The sequence below is a fragment of the Glycine soja genome, chromosome 14 (genome assembly GCF_004193775.1).
Source record: "Glycine soja cultivar W05 chromosome 14, ASM419377v2, whole genome shotgun sequence".
NCBI lineage: Eukaryota > Viridiplantae > Streptophyta > Magnoliopsida > Fabales > Fabaceae > Glycine > Glycine soja.
In genome coordinates, this window is record NC_041015.1 from 50,000,519 (window position 1) to 50,016,755 (window position 16,237).

Genomic DNA, 16,237 nt, shown 5'->3' on the forward strand with positions numbered 1-16,237 from the left:
AGTTGATTTTTAAGATTTATGGATCAAGTTGATCCGTAAGTAAATCTTAAAAATCAACTTGATCCTCAAGTTGATCCGTAAAGGGAGAAAGAAGACAAGGATAATTTTGCCATTTTAAAAAAATGTTGAATGCACCAGCAATAATGCTGGGTACACCTAACAATACTCTTAAATAAAACTGTTGCTGGAGCACGTACGAAATTTATAAGCAGAAGAAATACACAATAACTTTTTCATTTCATTAGTTAATTACTGCTAGGGAGTATGTTGTTTCGAAGGATAAACGAATTACTTCCTCCCTTCTCTGTGCTTATAAGATATACACTCAACAATTTTTTTTATTCCTTATTCTAAGATTCCATTTCATCTTATGTATTAACTATTTTTTCACCAAAATACTTTGAATTATTTTTTTTCTCTCCTAATATTTGATAAGTAAGGACTAAGATATTAATTAGAGTGGCGGATGTGTTTTTAATTGTATAATGGGGATTAATGGCTGTTAGATCTAGATGTGCTTTTTATGCGGCACGTGGTTACGTGTGCTATTGGGTTTGGGAATAAATGATATTTTTTCTTTAGTTGATTAAAAAAAACTATATAGAAATTAACAGTCAAGTCGAGGGGATTTGCGCAGATGTGACGGGATTTTTTTTTTAATTTAGTTTTGTTGTTTTTTTATACACCAGACAAGGAAATACTATCTTACAAAGTAAATAGTTTATGCATTAGTATAGAGAATCACTATATAGATTTTTTATATTATTATTTAATTATCATAAACTATTGTGTAATGTATATAGTAAATTTATTGATTATTATAATAAATTAAATTAAAAGTTTTACCGCAATAATTTCTCATTGTTGATAGCGTAAAATGTGTTTATATTGAATGTTCAAAATATTTCTTAAAAATCACATTTCTTAAAAGATTTGTTCAAATCACCATTTTAAAGTTTTAATAAACTTGGCATTTTCAAATGAATAAAGTGATTAAAAGTTAACAATAAAGTCATTTATTTTAATAAATTGCTAGATTGAATATGAAAGATTTAGGTATTAACTAAGAATTTATTAATGGTGATACATGGATAAATTATACACAAATCACTGAATTATATCTTATTGTCCTAAGAGTATATGTTTTATGAATTGTTTAAAATTAAGTAATGTTATTTAATAAGTTTTTACCATTGAAACAAATGACTTAGCAATACATTATTTAAATGAGTTGTTTATATAAATAAGTGTTACTTAATATTCATTCTTATTAATTAAAGAATCATTTTTCGATTATAAAATAATAAGAATCATTTTTCGATTATAAAATTTAATGTGATTCAAATGAAGTATTGATCACTCTAGTAATTTTAGCAACGAAATAAATGTTTGTGTAAAATTTTAAAATTTATGTGATCTGATAGAACTTACTAATTTAAGATAAACAACTCATTTAAATAATCATGCATGCATTGTAGATGTTGAAATACTTTTTTAAGTTTATTAATTTTGAATTGATTTATATTTTATATTTATATCTTGTTCTTTTTTATTATATAACTGTGGTTTATACTGAAGATTAAATTTTAATGAAAAAGAATCTTCATTAACAACCCAAAAACCACATATTTCAGGAGTATTAGTTACGTTGCTTCTTGTTCGACTAAGCCATAATTCCCATAAACACATGATCCTCATGTTTAAGAATATAAACCCAAGAAATAATCTCTTTTTTCTGTTACCATCCCAGAAAAACAAAGATTTCTCAGCAATCTAATGTAAACTTAACAAATCAAATAAAGATGATATACATCTTAGAATAGAAAACTAGACCCTTACTTAAATATAATTCCAGACCCCAACAAATAGGAACATGCATGCAAACACAGAGCAGTAATAGAGCTGAAAACCTTGGGATCATACTGAGTTTGGAAGTATCGAGTTTGGAAATATCATTGTAAAATGAGCCTTAATAACGAAAAAAAGTCTTAAAAATGCAAGAAAAAAAAAAGGATTTCACGATGGTGTTTTTAAGCTCAATTTTTTTCGCTTAAATGCATTACTTTTGCATGAAATGATGATGATTCCATTAGTATTCATGTTGGTCTATCAAATGCATTCACACAACTGCCAATCACACTAAAAATAAGTGTAAAATGAGCATGAAAAACGTAAAATAAATCAGTTTTCTATTAAATCCTAGTGTTGCGCTTAAAATAATAATAAAATGGGAGGAAATCACAGTGTGGCACTTCCTCTGCAAAAAGGATATCGCTTTGCACGAGATCGACCTTAAAATAATAATAAAAATAGGAGGAAAAGTTAATAATAAAAATGGGAGGACACCTCCTGTTATGCATTTAGCAATAATAGACAGTGTGAAAAGGCCTCAATGGCATTATAAATAGGTGACCAACGTAAATAAAGAACTCAATCATGTGTAAAATCCTTCTTTACTTAGTCTCTAATTGCCCACTAGCCCTAGAACAGAGGTCACATGTACAATGTATATTTGTAATGTGAAAAAAAAATCATGTAATCCACGTTACTAATAGAGTATATATAGTATTTTAAATCAAATGCAAATGACAAGTCTAAATATGTCTCTATTCAAGAAACAAGGAAAGTACAGTGATGTAGTTTAAAATTTTAAAAAAATGGGCAGTTATCAAATAATAGTTTGGAATTTTAACACTAAAGAACTGACAGTTTCTAATTAATTTTAAAAAGCTAAGAGAGTAGCAGGTAGTTTGGAATTTTAAAATTAAAAAAAAAAGACATTTTAAATTTAAAAAAAAAACATTTTTTAAATAATAAGTTTTACGTTATTCGTCCTTAAATATGTGAAGAAGAAAACTACTTTATTTCTAATCAAGTAATTGACAAATATCATATATATATATATATATATATATATATATATATATATATATATATATATATATATATATATTACAGAACATCAAATAGATCTTAGAAAAATATTGTTGTAAAACAAAAAAACTCGTCTAAAAAAATCTGAAAAGAATGTAGTGCGGATGGAAAAACTGAAAATTTTGATCGTTTTTAAATAATAGAGTCAGTAGTGGGGTAATGTGAAATTTAAAAATTGAAATTTTTAAATATAGCATTTTGAAATTTAAAAAATAAAAAATAAAATACAATTTTTAAATAATAATAACGATTTTTTTTTACCAGGCCGAAAGCAGCAGTATTCTAATCGTTGAAGACATGTCATTAAAAACGAGAAAATAATAAGATGGCCCATGCAGGTCTCGAACCTACGACCTTCGCGTTATTAGCACGACGCTCTAACCAACTGAGCTAATAGGCCTTATTGATATTAATGAATTCAATTATTAAATTTGATATTGTTAAACGGTATGTTTTTTCTTTGTTTCTCATCATTTGATAATTGATACCGAAGACAATTAATGGTTAAACTAGGGGTTATGTGTTTTAATTTTATTCGGGATCAATGTGTTTCAGTATTTCTATTGACCAGTGGATTATCTACTTCGAGGGTGTTCGTGCATGCACCATTAAGTGTGAAATGTTAACATGTATTAAATAATCCATGAATTTTAGAGTATAATTTAAAGTTAAATTAGTTTTTAAAAATTATAATTTAATATTAAATTAACTTTAAATATTATGACTTAATGATATAATGACTCACAAATGAGATGTATAAATTCAAATTAATGTTTTACACTTAACAACATAATATTTTTATGATTTTTTTCATTTTTAAGAATTATTTTAAAAATTTTATTTTTTCAATAACTAAATTATCATATTTTACATTTTTAAGAGCAGTGGTAATTTGCTCTTTAAAATGTTCTCCACAATAGAAGAGTAACCTATATTTTTAGAAATGTACACATGTTATCAGAATACGATTAATCATTAATCTTGTATGTAAATATGATTAACTTTATTTTACAAATGATTAAAAGTAATTCGAGTGTACATGATTTATTAATGTGGTTAATGGTATCATAAAATTTTGAAATGTTTAATTATAATTAAATTTATTTCAGAAATGATTAATAATGTCACGAAGTTATTGATTGTTTATATGTATAAATATAATTAATTTGACCTAAGTAGTTAAAAATAAATAAATGTAATTGTATATAATTATGGACATATAGTTAATAGTATAATAAGTTTATTAAAACATTTAATAGTGGTTAATGTTGTTTTAACAAGTGATTAATAATACCATAAAGTTATTAAAATATTTAATAGTAGTATTTAATTATGCTTTCAAAATGGTTAGTATTAATCATGTATATAATTGTGTTTAAGTATACTTACACATATAGCTAACCTTTTGTGTTGTGTTGGATAGATGCTGAGTGTACAATTCTTAGGTGTACGTTAATCGTTACTCCTCAAAATTCATCTAAGTTCTTGAATATATTCTTTTTGAATTATCTATTACTTATGAAGTTTTTATTTTGGTTTCCATCAGCTTCAGTTGGTCAACGGGTGAGAGAGAAAGGGGGAAAATCTATTTTTCTTTAAATCTACAAATAATATATGAAGTAATACAGACTTAATTAAGACTCTGAAGATGATTTAAATAAAAAGTAATGTTATTTTATGACTAGTGGCGATTCTTGAGGGCTGAAGTTGACTTGCGAGATGCATTTTGATAATATTTTTTTAATCTTGATTCGCTTAATGTTGTCTCAAGCTTATAAGGAAGGTTTTAGAGGGTGGTGTTAGGAAGGTTTTAGAGGGTTAGCTATTTATAATCTACCTCTAATGTCTTCCTTATAAGCTTATTTACACATACAGCAAGCTTATAAGGAAGGTTTTAGAGGGTGGTTAATATTTTTTTAATCTTGATTCGCTTAATGTCTTCTCACATTAAAATTGTGTAGATTATTTTGGACCCCTCTTGAATCATGGGCTCTTGGCAATAGCCCTCTAACCGCCTCAAGGTCTGCCCTGATGCTGATTTGTAATACTCAAATTATATTCCTTTCAAATATTACAACTAAACTACTATTTTTTATTTAAAACATAAATGATTTTTTCATGTAGTATGTTTATTATCTAATTGAAACATACAACTAAGAGTATGATTGTTGAAATGGAAATGCCAATTTCAAATAAGTTTTTCAAATACAGTTTAATTAAAAAATGTTGTTTAGAATTCACACTTTTTCAATTATAATAGTAACAATAAATTAAGAAAATTTGGTCAGTTCAAATAATTCATAACTCGCATCAAAATTAACTCTAAAGTAACAAAATATTAGTCCAAACTTTTTTTTATGTAAAAAAATACGGGGAAATATGAATATCAAAATCCAATATTGACTAATATCATGCCTTGTTTTATCATATACAAATTGTGCCTTTCCATTTTCTGTGGTCCTCCTTATCCATTTTTCTACAGAATGCCATAAGGTGCTCGATTTATGTCTTCATTACAGAAGATAACTTTTTTGATGGAGGAACCATAGATCTAGCATATGCAGCTGGCAAAGAAAGTAACTTCTTGGCTTTGCTCACATAAGCCCTTCTAGTGAAATTGTTGTAATCATTAGCTTCTATCTCGTCCAATATTTGGCGATACAATAGCAAAGACGCCCATACCTACAAAACATTCACAACACCCTTTTGTGTTCACATTTGAAATTAGCTAAATAATAATGCATAAAATCATTAGCCTTAGCCAATGGCTTGACCCTTTTTCAATTTGAGCTCATGGGTCCATGTCGTTCTAGAATTACCATAATCTTTCTAGGAATATGTGTATTCTTATGCACGTAAGGGTCACCCTTAAAAAATTAGTTAGGTATTGAACATTAAAAAATTATAATCCCACATTCATCATTACATTGTTATTATAATGACAAATCAAAAGTTAGTTACAATGACGTCACTCCATTAGACGATGCTATAAATAAACTCGTATGCAAACACGTAAGAGCAAGGCCAGTAAGAAACAATTTTATGTTGACAACACAGACTGCAAAGTTTTATTTGTTGGATTAAAGTTCATATTATAAAAATAAGTGTGACTGCCACCGTGAAACAAATATTTTGACCCACATAGTTAATGTTTCATTAAGCTTCCCCAGGCCCACCCCCACTGATTCTGAAAAGGCTTTGCATGTGTCCACATTAAAATTTGAGTAAACTACTAATTTGGTCATTTAACTTTTAAGTATTACCAGGTTTCTTAAAATAGTGCCTAAAATAATAAAACTATACAAGTAATCCCCTAAGTATTTTAGTCACTAAGTTAATACATTTTACTATAGTTCAGGAATCAATTTGAAGGGTTTTTCAATATTTAAGAGACTATTTAGCATGATTTCTAATAATATTTAAGAGAACACTTCAAGTATAACCGATGGTTTTTATTCTTTCAACCACAGAAAAGTTTTTATGTAATGATAAATGTTTGGAATTTCTTACAGGCCATCTGCTAGCTTCATTAAGCTCCGTCACTCCCTTTTCTGCCTCATCAAAAAACATTCTTGCCCTTTTAATTTGGCTCTTCATGAAGTTCCTCCACTTGTCTGTCACCTTACCAGCAAAAATGTCTTCATCGGAAAGCCCTGCTTGAGCCAACTCATCTTGTGGAAGATACACTCTTCCTCTGCTGGCACTGTTGAAAATTGAGTATGTGATCAGGAGGGTGTAACCAAATTAAAACGAAGTTTCATTCTTGAAATCAGTATCAGAAAAAACCAACTTGGTACTTTCAGTCCATTAGAATTTCAGATTAGAGTGAAACAAAACCAGTACCTAACACAGACTACTAACAGTAACATATATATCCATTGATGCATATTTTGATATCAATTCCACTACTATTTTCATTTCCATCCCCCTTGTTTTTCTTTTCTCTAGCCAATCAGGTGAGACATCACACAGTCAGGAAATCCTATTAAGTTTTATGGACCTGAGACAGAACAAAGACACCTTGAAACCTAAACCAGATGTAGTAGCATGAATGGCTATTAATGTATTAACAATAAAAGAAATTTGTATACAAATGTTGACAAGTCCAGAACAAGTGTTAACAGAAAGATTCGGCGAGCTTGCATAGTAATATAAAGTAGTAAAATACTGCATTTTATATCCATCTCAATGGGGTGATATGCATTTCATAATCTTCTGGAATCGAGTTAGATATTGACTTGTAATGGTCTACTACTCTAATGGATAACACCACAATGGTGATAATGGGAGAAGTAAACTTCACATTCTACAAGTATTTTGTTCCAAATATTTCTGAAGAGTAAACATCGATAGTTATGGACTTACTCCTCTCCAACATCTCTGAGTATGTTGGTTAGCTGATTTGCAATGCCTAGGGCCAAGGCAGCATTGTATACACTCTCTGTTGTGGCTTGGGAATTTGGTGAAATGCCCATGATTGGAACACTCATTATACCAACTGTCCCAGCAACATAGTAACAGTAAAGATATAGTTCATCAAAGTTTTTGTATCTTGGCTTCTTAAGATCCAGTCTCATTCCTTCTATCATATCTTTAAATGGCTGCATGAACACAAATAAAATATTTGAAAAATAAGTACTCTAACAATGAAGGTGAATATGTTAAATTCAAGAGCTTATTGTAAGTAATGAAACACAATCAAAATCATGTGAGGGGCACATGAAAAACCATGGCAGTTTACAAGATATTTCATAGAAAAGACAAGCAGTGAAATTTACAAAGAAATTTAAAAAGTATTTCACCAAAAATTAAGAATCAAACAGGTTAGTACCATGAGGAGTTAAGAACGCTGATTTGGATGACATAACAAACAAATTTTGGACACAGACTGCATATTTGCCAGTCTGTTTCCCATAACATAAAGGTATTCTATGGAAGATAAAATTTGGATCTGATCACTCTGCACTAATTAAAGAATTCAGAGCAAGCAGAGTAATAATAATAATAATAATAATAATAATAATAATAATAATAACAATAATAATAATAATACAAAGAAAAATATGTAATAATAATATAAAGGATAATAATCACCTCCAATTGCTTTAAAATTTACACAGTATCCATATTATATCATGTGCATGTGTGTGTAAAGATTCGCAATGAATTTCCAGCCAATATCTTATTTGATCAAGAAAAAGGATCCATACCTGGATATCAACAGGGAATTTGGCAACTGTATCTGATAAAGCAGCATCAAGCATATCAAATGGACGACCTTGGAAAAGTTCTTCCAATCTTGATTCCCACCTATCCAAAGCAGTTGGCGTAATTTGTGAAGCATTAGGACCATCAACAAGTTCATCCGTTCTCCTACACCACACTGAAAAACAGGGAGCAACATAAGGCAATTGAGAATTGATCAGATAAATTGGTCTTGCTTCATATAGCACTCTTGCACAATCATCTGACAAAAGATATGTAATACAAGATCAAACATAACCATATTTTCTTCACTTATGAATCCATAAGCATTACCACAGCTTACCCTTATCTGTCCAACTTCAGTTATCAAAATGGACATCAAAGATTTTGACATCTGGAAATGTCTAACTGTTTAAGCATTCAATGTAAGACAACTGTGTTTTAGCAATTTTGTTATCTGGAGGTGAAAGCTTCAGCAATGATTGCTCAGTTCTGAGGTTTGTCAATTTATATTGTGCATATAAGAGGATTAAGTTTCTCGTTAACATATTTGGTCAGATACATTTTCATGCAATGATTAAGTTTCATTAGGTGGAAGGTGGAAGGCGTATTTCCACAGCTTATTTAATGATGGATATGGATATGACTCTAGCAGTCTAGACACAAGAGAAGAGGACCGGAACTATAAGTACTATCGTCGGATTCAGAAACAGGAAGTAAAGGAAGCGTTGAAAAGAATGAGTAATGGTAAGGCGGTGGGGCCAGACAACATACCTATTGAAGTGTGGAAAACTCTTGGAGATAGAGGTCTTGAGTGGCTCACCGAACTCTTTAACGAAATTATGAGGTCAAAACGCATGCCGGAGGAATGGAGGAGAAGCACGTTAGTGCCAATCTATAAGAACAAGGGGGATATACAAAATTGTGCAAATTATAGGGGAATCAAGCTCATGAGTCATACCATGAAATTATGGGAAAGAGTGATCGAACGGAGATTAAGAAAGGAGACTCAAGTTACTGAGAATCAATTTGGTTTCATGCCGGGAAGGTCGACCATGGAAGCGATTTATTTATTACGGCGGGTGATGGAGCAATATCGCATGGCCCAACAAGACTTGCACTTGATTTTTATTGACTTGGAAAAAGCGTATGATAGAGTGCCTAGAGAGATTTTGTGGAAAGCTCTAGAGAAGAAAGGGGTTAGGGTTGCATATATTCGAGCTATCCAAGATATGTATGATAGGGTATCGACTAGTGTTAGGACACAGGGTGGAGAGTCAGACGATTTTCCCATCACAATTGGTTTACATCAAGGGTCAACCCTTAGCCCCTACCTTTTTACCTTAATTCTGGATGTCCTCACGGAACAAATCCAAGAGATAGCGCCGAGATGCATGCTTTTTGCAGATACATAGTCCTCCTTGGAGAGTCGAGGGAGGAGTTGAATGAGAGGTTGGAAACTTGGAGACGAGCTCTATAAACACATGGCTTTCGCCTAAGCAGAAGCAAATCGGAGTATATGGAATGTAAGTTCAACAAAAGAAGGAGGGTTTCTAACTCAGAGGTGAAAATAGGAGACCATATTATCCCTCAAGTCACACGGTTTAAATATCTTGGGTCTGTAATACAGGATGATGGGGAAATTGAAGGGGATGTGAATCATCGCATTCAAGCAGGATGGATGAAATGGAGAAAAGCATCGGGGGTGTTATGTGATGCAAAGGTACCGATCAAGCTAAAGGGAAAGTTTTATCGGACTGCGGTAAGACCGGCGATTTTGTACGGAACAGAATGTTGGGCGGTCAAGAGCCAACATGAGAATAAAGTCGGTGTAGCGGAGATGAGGATGTTGCGGTGGATGTGTGGTAAGACTCGACAGGATAAAATTAGAAACGAAGCTATTAGAGAGAGGGTTGGAGTAGCGCCTATTGTAGAGAAGATGGTGGAAAATAGACTTAGGTGGTTTGGGCATGTAGAGAGAAGACCGGTAGACTCTGTAGTGAGGAGAGTAGACCAGATGGAGAGAAGACAAACAATTCGAGGCAGAGGAAGACCCAAAAAGACTATAAGAGAGGTTATAAAAAAGGATCTCGAAATTAATGGTTTGGATAGAAGTATGGTACTTGATAGAACATTATGGCGGAAGTTGATCCATGTAGCCGACCCCACCTAGTGGAATAAGACGTTGTTGTTGTTGTTGTTGTTGATTAAGTTTCATTAGGGAATAGACATTGCCACAAGTTCCTTTGATGTCTAGAAGGAACAAAGACACAGATTTCTCAATTCTGGAGGATTCAAACCTTTGCACGTATAAAATCATATTAAATGCTCATTGAAAATCAAGATTTTCAAGCCTGAAGGTCCCTGTAGCAAAACTGGTCCACTAGACACTAGTTCTTGTTTTGAACATAAACTACCCTGAAAGTTCAAAAAAGATTTTATGCAAACATATAATTAGTCAATATGCTTTTAGGAGACTGAAACTTTGCTTCTTATGCTTTTAACTTCTTAGTTAGATACTACAATTAGAAACGGAATTTGAACCCTAATTGAGTGGCCATAAACCATCTTACTGCATTCTAAAACCAACACTTTTGTTGTTGCAATAACTCTCAATTCAAAAACAGTTTATGATTAGTCTTCTTAAAGTATTTGCTTGTTGTGATTACCACTAGACTGAAAGAGTTTAACAGTAGATTGCTTTTGCAAACCAGCTAAGGCTAATCAAAATGAAAAGCAAGATTTATGAATATAAGAAAATAAAAGAAAATAGTCTAGAAAGAGAGAAAGACCCTAACTAAAGGAGCATGATTACTCACCATATATTGCCCAGATAGCTCTTCGCCTTTCGGGAGTCATTAGGAGAGTTCCTGAAAGGCAAAATCCCATGTAAATTCGACTCAAACCATGCCAAAAACCCAAATGAATATAAAGTTGACATCCTCACATGAAGGAAGGATAAGAGAAAGCTAACCCAGGTAAAATGTTTTAGCATATTCTGCACAAATTTCTCCACAACGGTCATATGCTTCATTCAACAAGCTCAAATTCCCAGGCAGAGCAATATCTGGCTTTGCATCAAGTTCACCCGCAGCGCCCAACTTCCTCTTAACCAAAGATGCCTGCTTCATCACCACATCATAGACCTTCTGTTCTGACGAGACAGCCACTTCTCCTGCTGCTGGGTTTACAAGCACATTGGCTATCAGAGGGAAGTTGCTAGCACTTTCTAAGCCAGACCGACCAACACATGTGTACTTCATATCTGTACTCAAAGAGCACAGTCTCCATCCCTTTTCCTTACCCAGCTTCGCTCTAATCGACCCAAAATCTCGAGACATGGCCTTTGAGGAATCTAAGAACTTCACACTCCGAATAGAATCAAGTAACCCACTGGAATGGGAAACCTCTAAACCAGGGGAGGAAACAACCCATAATAATGTCCCAGACATGACTAAACTCTTGTGTTCTTGAAACCTGCCTGTGGAGCTTATTCCTTTCCTTCTTGACTTCCTATTCCTCAAATATTAATCCTTCAGAGAACCATTAAATTGAAAACACTGACAAATCATGAAAAACAATTGCCTTCAATCCTATGAAAGTCTCGGATACCCCAGTTCCAGCAACTACAAAACTTGTTCTACCAAAGCTATCTGTGATAGAACCAACCAAAACAAACATCATATTCAGTATCACAGCAAAACCAACCTAAAACAAAACAAAACAACTCAAAAGAGCTCTTTTCATTAGATACAACAAGAATACAAAAACTCACCTAATGAGGATCCAAATCCAAACAACACACCCTCCCCCCACCCCCCCAAAAAAAAAAAGTGTTGCAGCTGTCACAAGAGAAAACATTACCTAACAAACAGTGTTTGCTACGATTTCTCATTCATTCCAACGCCAAAATTGCAAACAGCATTAACTTATGAAGTTGGCTAAACCTATCTATATACGTGCTATCTTCCCTAACCTACACGAAAATCCAACCACTTAGACGAATAGCATGAATGAAAGAAAAAAGAAAAGAAAACAAGATGCACACACACACCTGTTGGGTGGTGCTGCAGTGACCCACTTAGAAGAGCTTCCCATTAATTGAGCATAATACCAACATCATGGAAGGAGCAAAAACTAACAACAGCCACTAAGAGCAATTTTCTTTCACTCACACACACCATATGACATGACCCACCAAACTCTCTCCACTCTTCCAGACCTTAATACTATTTTTTTTTTTTTTTTTGCTTGTCTTTTTCTTTCTTCTTTTTATATATAGGATAAAAAGAATGTCCCCTTTTTGTATGGGGAATTCTCTATCTGCTCTCTACATCCGTGACGGCATTTGAGGCCACTCTCTTGACACCAGCCAGTGTCTTGTTCTAAGTTTCACACGCTTGTTGTCACAACTCACAACACAAAGTTTGGAGCTTTTCTCAGTCTTAGTTCAACAACATAAACTGCTCCAATTTATAATGGGTCGGGTTTACCCAACTGTATAAGAATGTGGGGCTTTGGGATTAATTTTTATTTTTTGAGAAAGTATAAAGTATAAACATATAAAGAAATATAGGGAAAAAAATAAAAAATTTAATTATACAATTGATTCCTTAATTATTTATAAAATTCAATTAAGTTCATCAATTATTAAAAAATTTAATGAGATCCTTTAATTATTAAAAGACATTACAATCAAACTCATTATGTGAATTCTGTTAGTTTGATTCACGAAAATTTTATAAATAGATATTTTTTATTTATTTCTTTCTTTTCTATTTTTAATTACTTTATACCTTTTCTTCCAACCAAACATAAAACTAATAATATTTAAAAATATTCAATAAAAAAATATACACCAAGATGGGATATCTCATTATAATAGTTATATGTTTATGATTTAGTATCACTAACTATAAAATTAATCGTTAATTGAGCCTTAATATTTTGAAGAGTGTATTATGCAGGAATTTAACGCAAGTTCTCTTTCACAGATTTAATGTGATACTAACTGAATAACAGCCACTGGTAATAATTATATATTCGGCAAATTAGACAATTTTACAGTGCATACAAAAAATTCAAAATGGGCATAGACCCGACCCGGACCCTGAAAATGAATCGGACACCACCCACCAATGACGGCAGGTTCGTAAAGTGCGCAGGAAAAAGCGAAATCCAACGTGGTCGCAATCACCCAATCAGCGAAGGATAACCTTATCGTGCCCAGACGGTGATGTGGGGACTGACACGTGGCGCGCTCTCATTGACTCCAGCATGTGATTACACTGTCATGGATTGGTTTGGAGTAAGGGTGTGGGACCCACAGAGTAACCAATTATAGAGTTTTTGCTCTTTTTTATTCCTTAACTGGGCTGCATGGGGCCCAGTGGGCCTTTGTCGGTTTGCATTGTACCCGACATAGTGGAAAGTGGAATGAAGATGATATGAAGCAGAATTCGCACACGTTCACTCCAACATAACTTGACACGTAGTGAATTTGCACCTTGTGTGGATCTCATGGCATTGGATTAAGATCATTATTTGATTATTTGACTAGTATTTTACATATGACTCAACTTTTCAGTTTACTCGTCTTGATGCAGAGCCCCTGACACCTGGCAGTGGAATTAACGGAAATTGCATTGGTAGGGTCAAAATTAAACTCTAAACAATTTGGTACTTTAAGGTTTTTGCAATCAATTAATGGACCTAACCTTATATGGTAGTGGGAAGCGTTTTTGACTCAGATCTCATTAGTCATTATTTAATAGAAAAAAGGTAGGTAAAAGTTTACTGTGTATTTGATTTATATTTTTATTTTCTGAAAATTTGTTTTCATTTCTAAAATATTAAAATTTTGAAAATAAGATTGATTTGATTTATTACTACTTTCAAGAAATAAAAATATTGACGTTTTCAAAAGGATATGTATTTTTAGATTTGCTTAAAATTACATTCTTTGTCAACCATGTTTTACCCAAAATGATATTCTTGGTTTCGACGGAAAACATTGAAAATGAGTTTTATTGTTTCCAGTTTTTTGTTCGTTTGAAAAATTATTTTCACTGAAAATAAAAACTAAACGCATTTTCATCCCCATTTTATATTTCTAGTGAAAATGAAAATAAAAAACAGTCAAATCAAACACCCCTTAAAATGTTCGAAATTCGACTCAAGGTAAGTCAAAATGCTAGTCATGATTAAATTAAAATAGTCAAAACTTAGCTATCCTTAATTTGTATTGAGGAGGACCATGTCAAAACCGGTCTAAATCAGAATAAAGAAACGCTGTGGTGGTACGTCTGGTAGGTTAGCTTGAACATGGTGATATTTTCTCATCTTCCAAATTGGTTGGTCTTTTGCCACTCATAAATACTACATTTAGATTAGATTGCTATATCCTTTTCATGGAAGGTATGTTCAACAATTATGTTAGATTAATCTTAAAAACAAGTAATTAATGTGGTTAGATTTGGTTGGCAGTTGATTATGTATAGATAGGAGTTTGATTTTCAAATTCATTTGTATGTAAAAACATTTATTGGAGAGGTTGATTTCTTAAATCGATCCAAATATACTTTCAAATCCACTGTATTGTGTGTGTAAAGAGAATAGCTCCTCACTAACAGTTTGGAATATTATATCAAATCAATTTAATTTTATTGGTTTAATTGAATATAATTATTTTATTAATTTTTGTAATATAGTTATTCAATACAAAACAACTTGAATTGATTTATTTTTAAAAATTTTTAAAAATACTAAATAAATCTTAAAATGTACAATATTATATATATATATATATATATATATATATATATATATATATAATTAACATTAAGTTGGATAAGATATTTTAGTTAGTTTTTATTTTTTTTATTATATGAAAAACTTGTTTGACCATTTGTAAAATAAGATTTTTTTTATGAAATATTATTTGAAGTAACATTTTTTAAAATATTAGCCTTTAGTTTCTAACTTTTTATATTTTTTTCATTTTTATCTTTAATACATTTATGTATTTTTTTATTCTTTTTAAATAAATCATGATTTTATTATTTTTTTGTTATTTTACACTTTTTAATTACTTTAATAACTAATTTTATTAAATACTTATGATTTAATAAGTTAATTTTTTAATTTTCAACTATCTATTTATCTATTTCTAACTTTTAGCTATCAACTAGTTTTTTAACTTTGAACTAACTATTCAACTAGTTTTGTTGGACATTAACCAAGGATGTCTATCATTACCCTAATATATTCCTTAATTCCAAAAGGGCAAATATAGCTTTATCCATTTATTTCTTTTTGTATTTTGTTGTTATTTATAAGATTAATTGTCAATTTTATTCAATAATTTCCTTTTTTACATTTAGACTTTGTAGATTTATATCATGTTTCATCCTTTTTTTGGTCAAAATGATGTTTCATCCTATTTGTATCAACAACTATTTTGATTTTTTTTTAATGTATAAAACATTTAGGGGGAAGGAAGTAAGCAAATGGAATTAATTTTTACAACAAAGTGCCATAGACACTAGGATACAAATTAGGAGGATTCAATTATATGGTTGGTTAGCTTGTAAATGCTAGAAACCTAACTTGTCTACACCCAAGCCAACATAGAAAGACAATTGTAAATGCTATAAACCTAACTTGTCTACACACATGCCAACATAGAAAGACAATTTGATTATGCCTAACATGACTGTATTATAATGCCCTTGATTGTCGATTTCTCAATGGCTCTTACATTTGACACTTCAATCAACATCCTTGTTAGTTAAAATCTTTCACTAGTGAGAACCCCTCTGTAGATAGCCATTTATGAGACCTCAATAACCAGCTCTAACACCGCTCGACTACTCTCAAGATCATTAATTGTTTTCACAAACCAACACGAGACTTTTCAACATGTTTTGTTCTTACTCACACGCTGGCAGTAAAACTTTTTAGAAGGTCACTCATCTCATAATTACTCCAAGTCGAGCACGCTTAGCTATGGAGTTCTTAAGTGATATGCTACTAAAAAGTATATGCATCTTGTTGGTATAGGTAATACCAATTAATTCATTTAAGTCATCCTCAATTG

The 16,237-nt window shown here is 31.5% G+C and overlaps 1 protein-coding gene and 1 non-coding gene across 3 annotated transcripts; both read right to left on the bottom strand.

Moving 5' to 3' along the window:
• Positions 1–3,260: 3,260 nt before the first annotated feature.
• Positions 3,261–3,334, bottom strand: TRNAI-AAU. The gene has a single exon. It is a non-coding gene; the product is annotated as a tRNA-Ile (tRNA).
• Positions 3,335–5,272: 1,938 nt separating this feature from the next.
• Positions 5,273–12,574, bottom strand: LOC114384849 (phytoene synthase 2, chloroplastic-like). Of its 2 annotated transcripts, XM_028344663.1 has the most exons (8): positions 12,194–12,574; positions 12,004–12,115; positions 11,114–11,792; positions 10,959–11,009; positions 8,145–8,317; positions 7,300–7,535; positions 6,445–6,637; positions 5,273–5,616 (listed from the first exon to the last, which is right to left on the bottom strand). In XM_028344663.1, the coding sequence occupies exons 3-8, from the start codon at positions 11,589–11,591 to the stop codon at positions 5,437–5,439; spliced, it is 1,311 nt and encodes a 436-aa protein (XP_028200464.1). In that variant the 5' UTR covers positions 11,592–11,792; positions 12,004–12,115; positions 12,194–12,574; the 3' UTR covers positions 5,273–5,436. The 2 variants fall into 2 exon arrangements, with proteins under 2 accessions (XP_028200464.1, XP_028200465.1); XM_028344664.1 differs by lacking the exon at positions 12,004–12,115 and having other exon boundaries at positions 5,315–5,616.
• Positions 12,575–16,237: the final 3,663 nt, after the last annotated feature.

Excerpts from the sequence above, each read along its gene's own strand:
- LOC114384849 (XM_028344663.1), bottom strand. The coding sequence starts at position 11,591 with ATGTCTGGGACATTATTATGGGTTGTTTCCTCCCCTGGTTTAGAGGTT. Across the intron at positions 8,318-10,958 it reads AGCTATCTGGGCAATATATG|TGTGGTGTAGGAGAACGGAT; the intron begins GTGAGTAATCAT and ends CCTGTTTTTCAG. Across the intron at positions 7,536-8,144 it reads AATTCCCTGTTGATATCCAG|CCATTTAAAGATATGATAGA; the intron begins GTATGGATCCTT and ends GTGTTCATGCAG.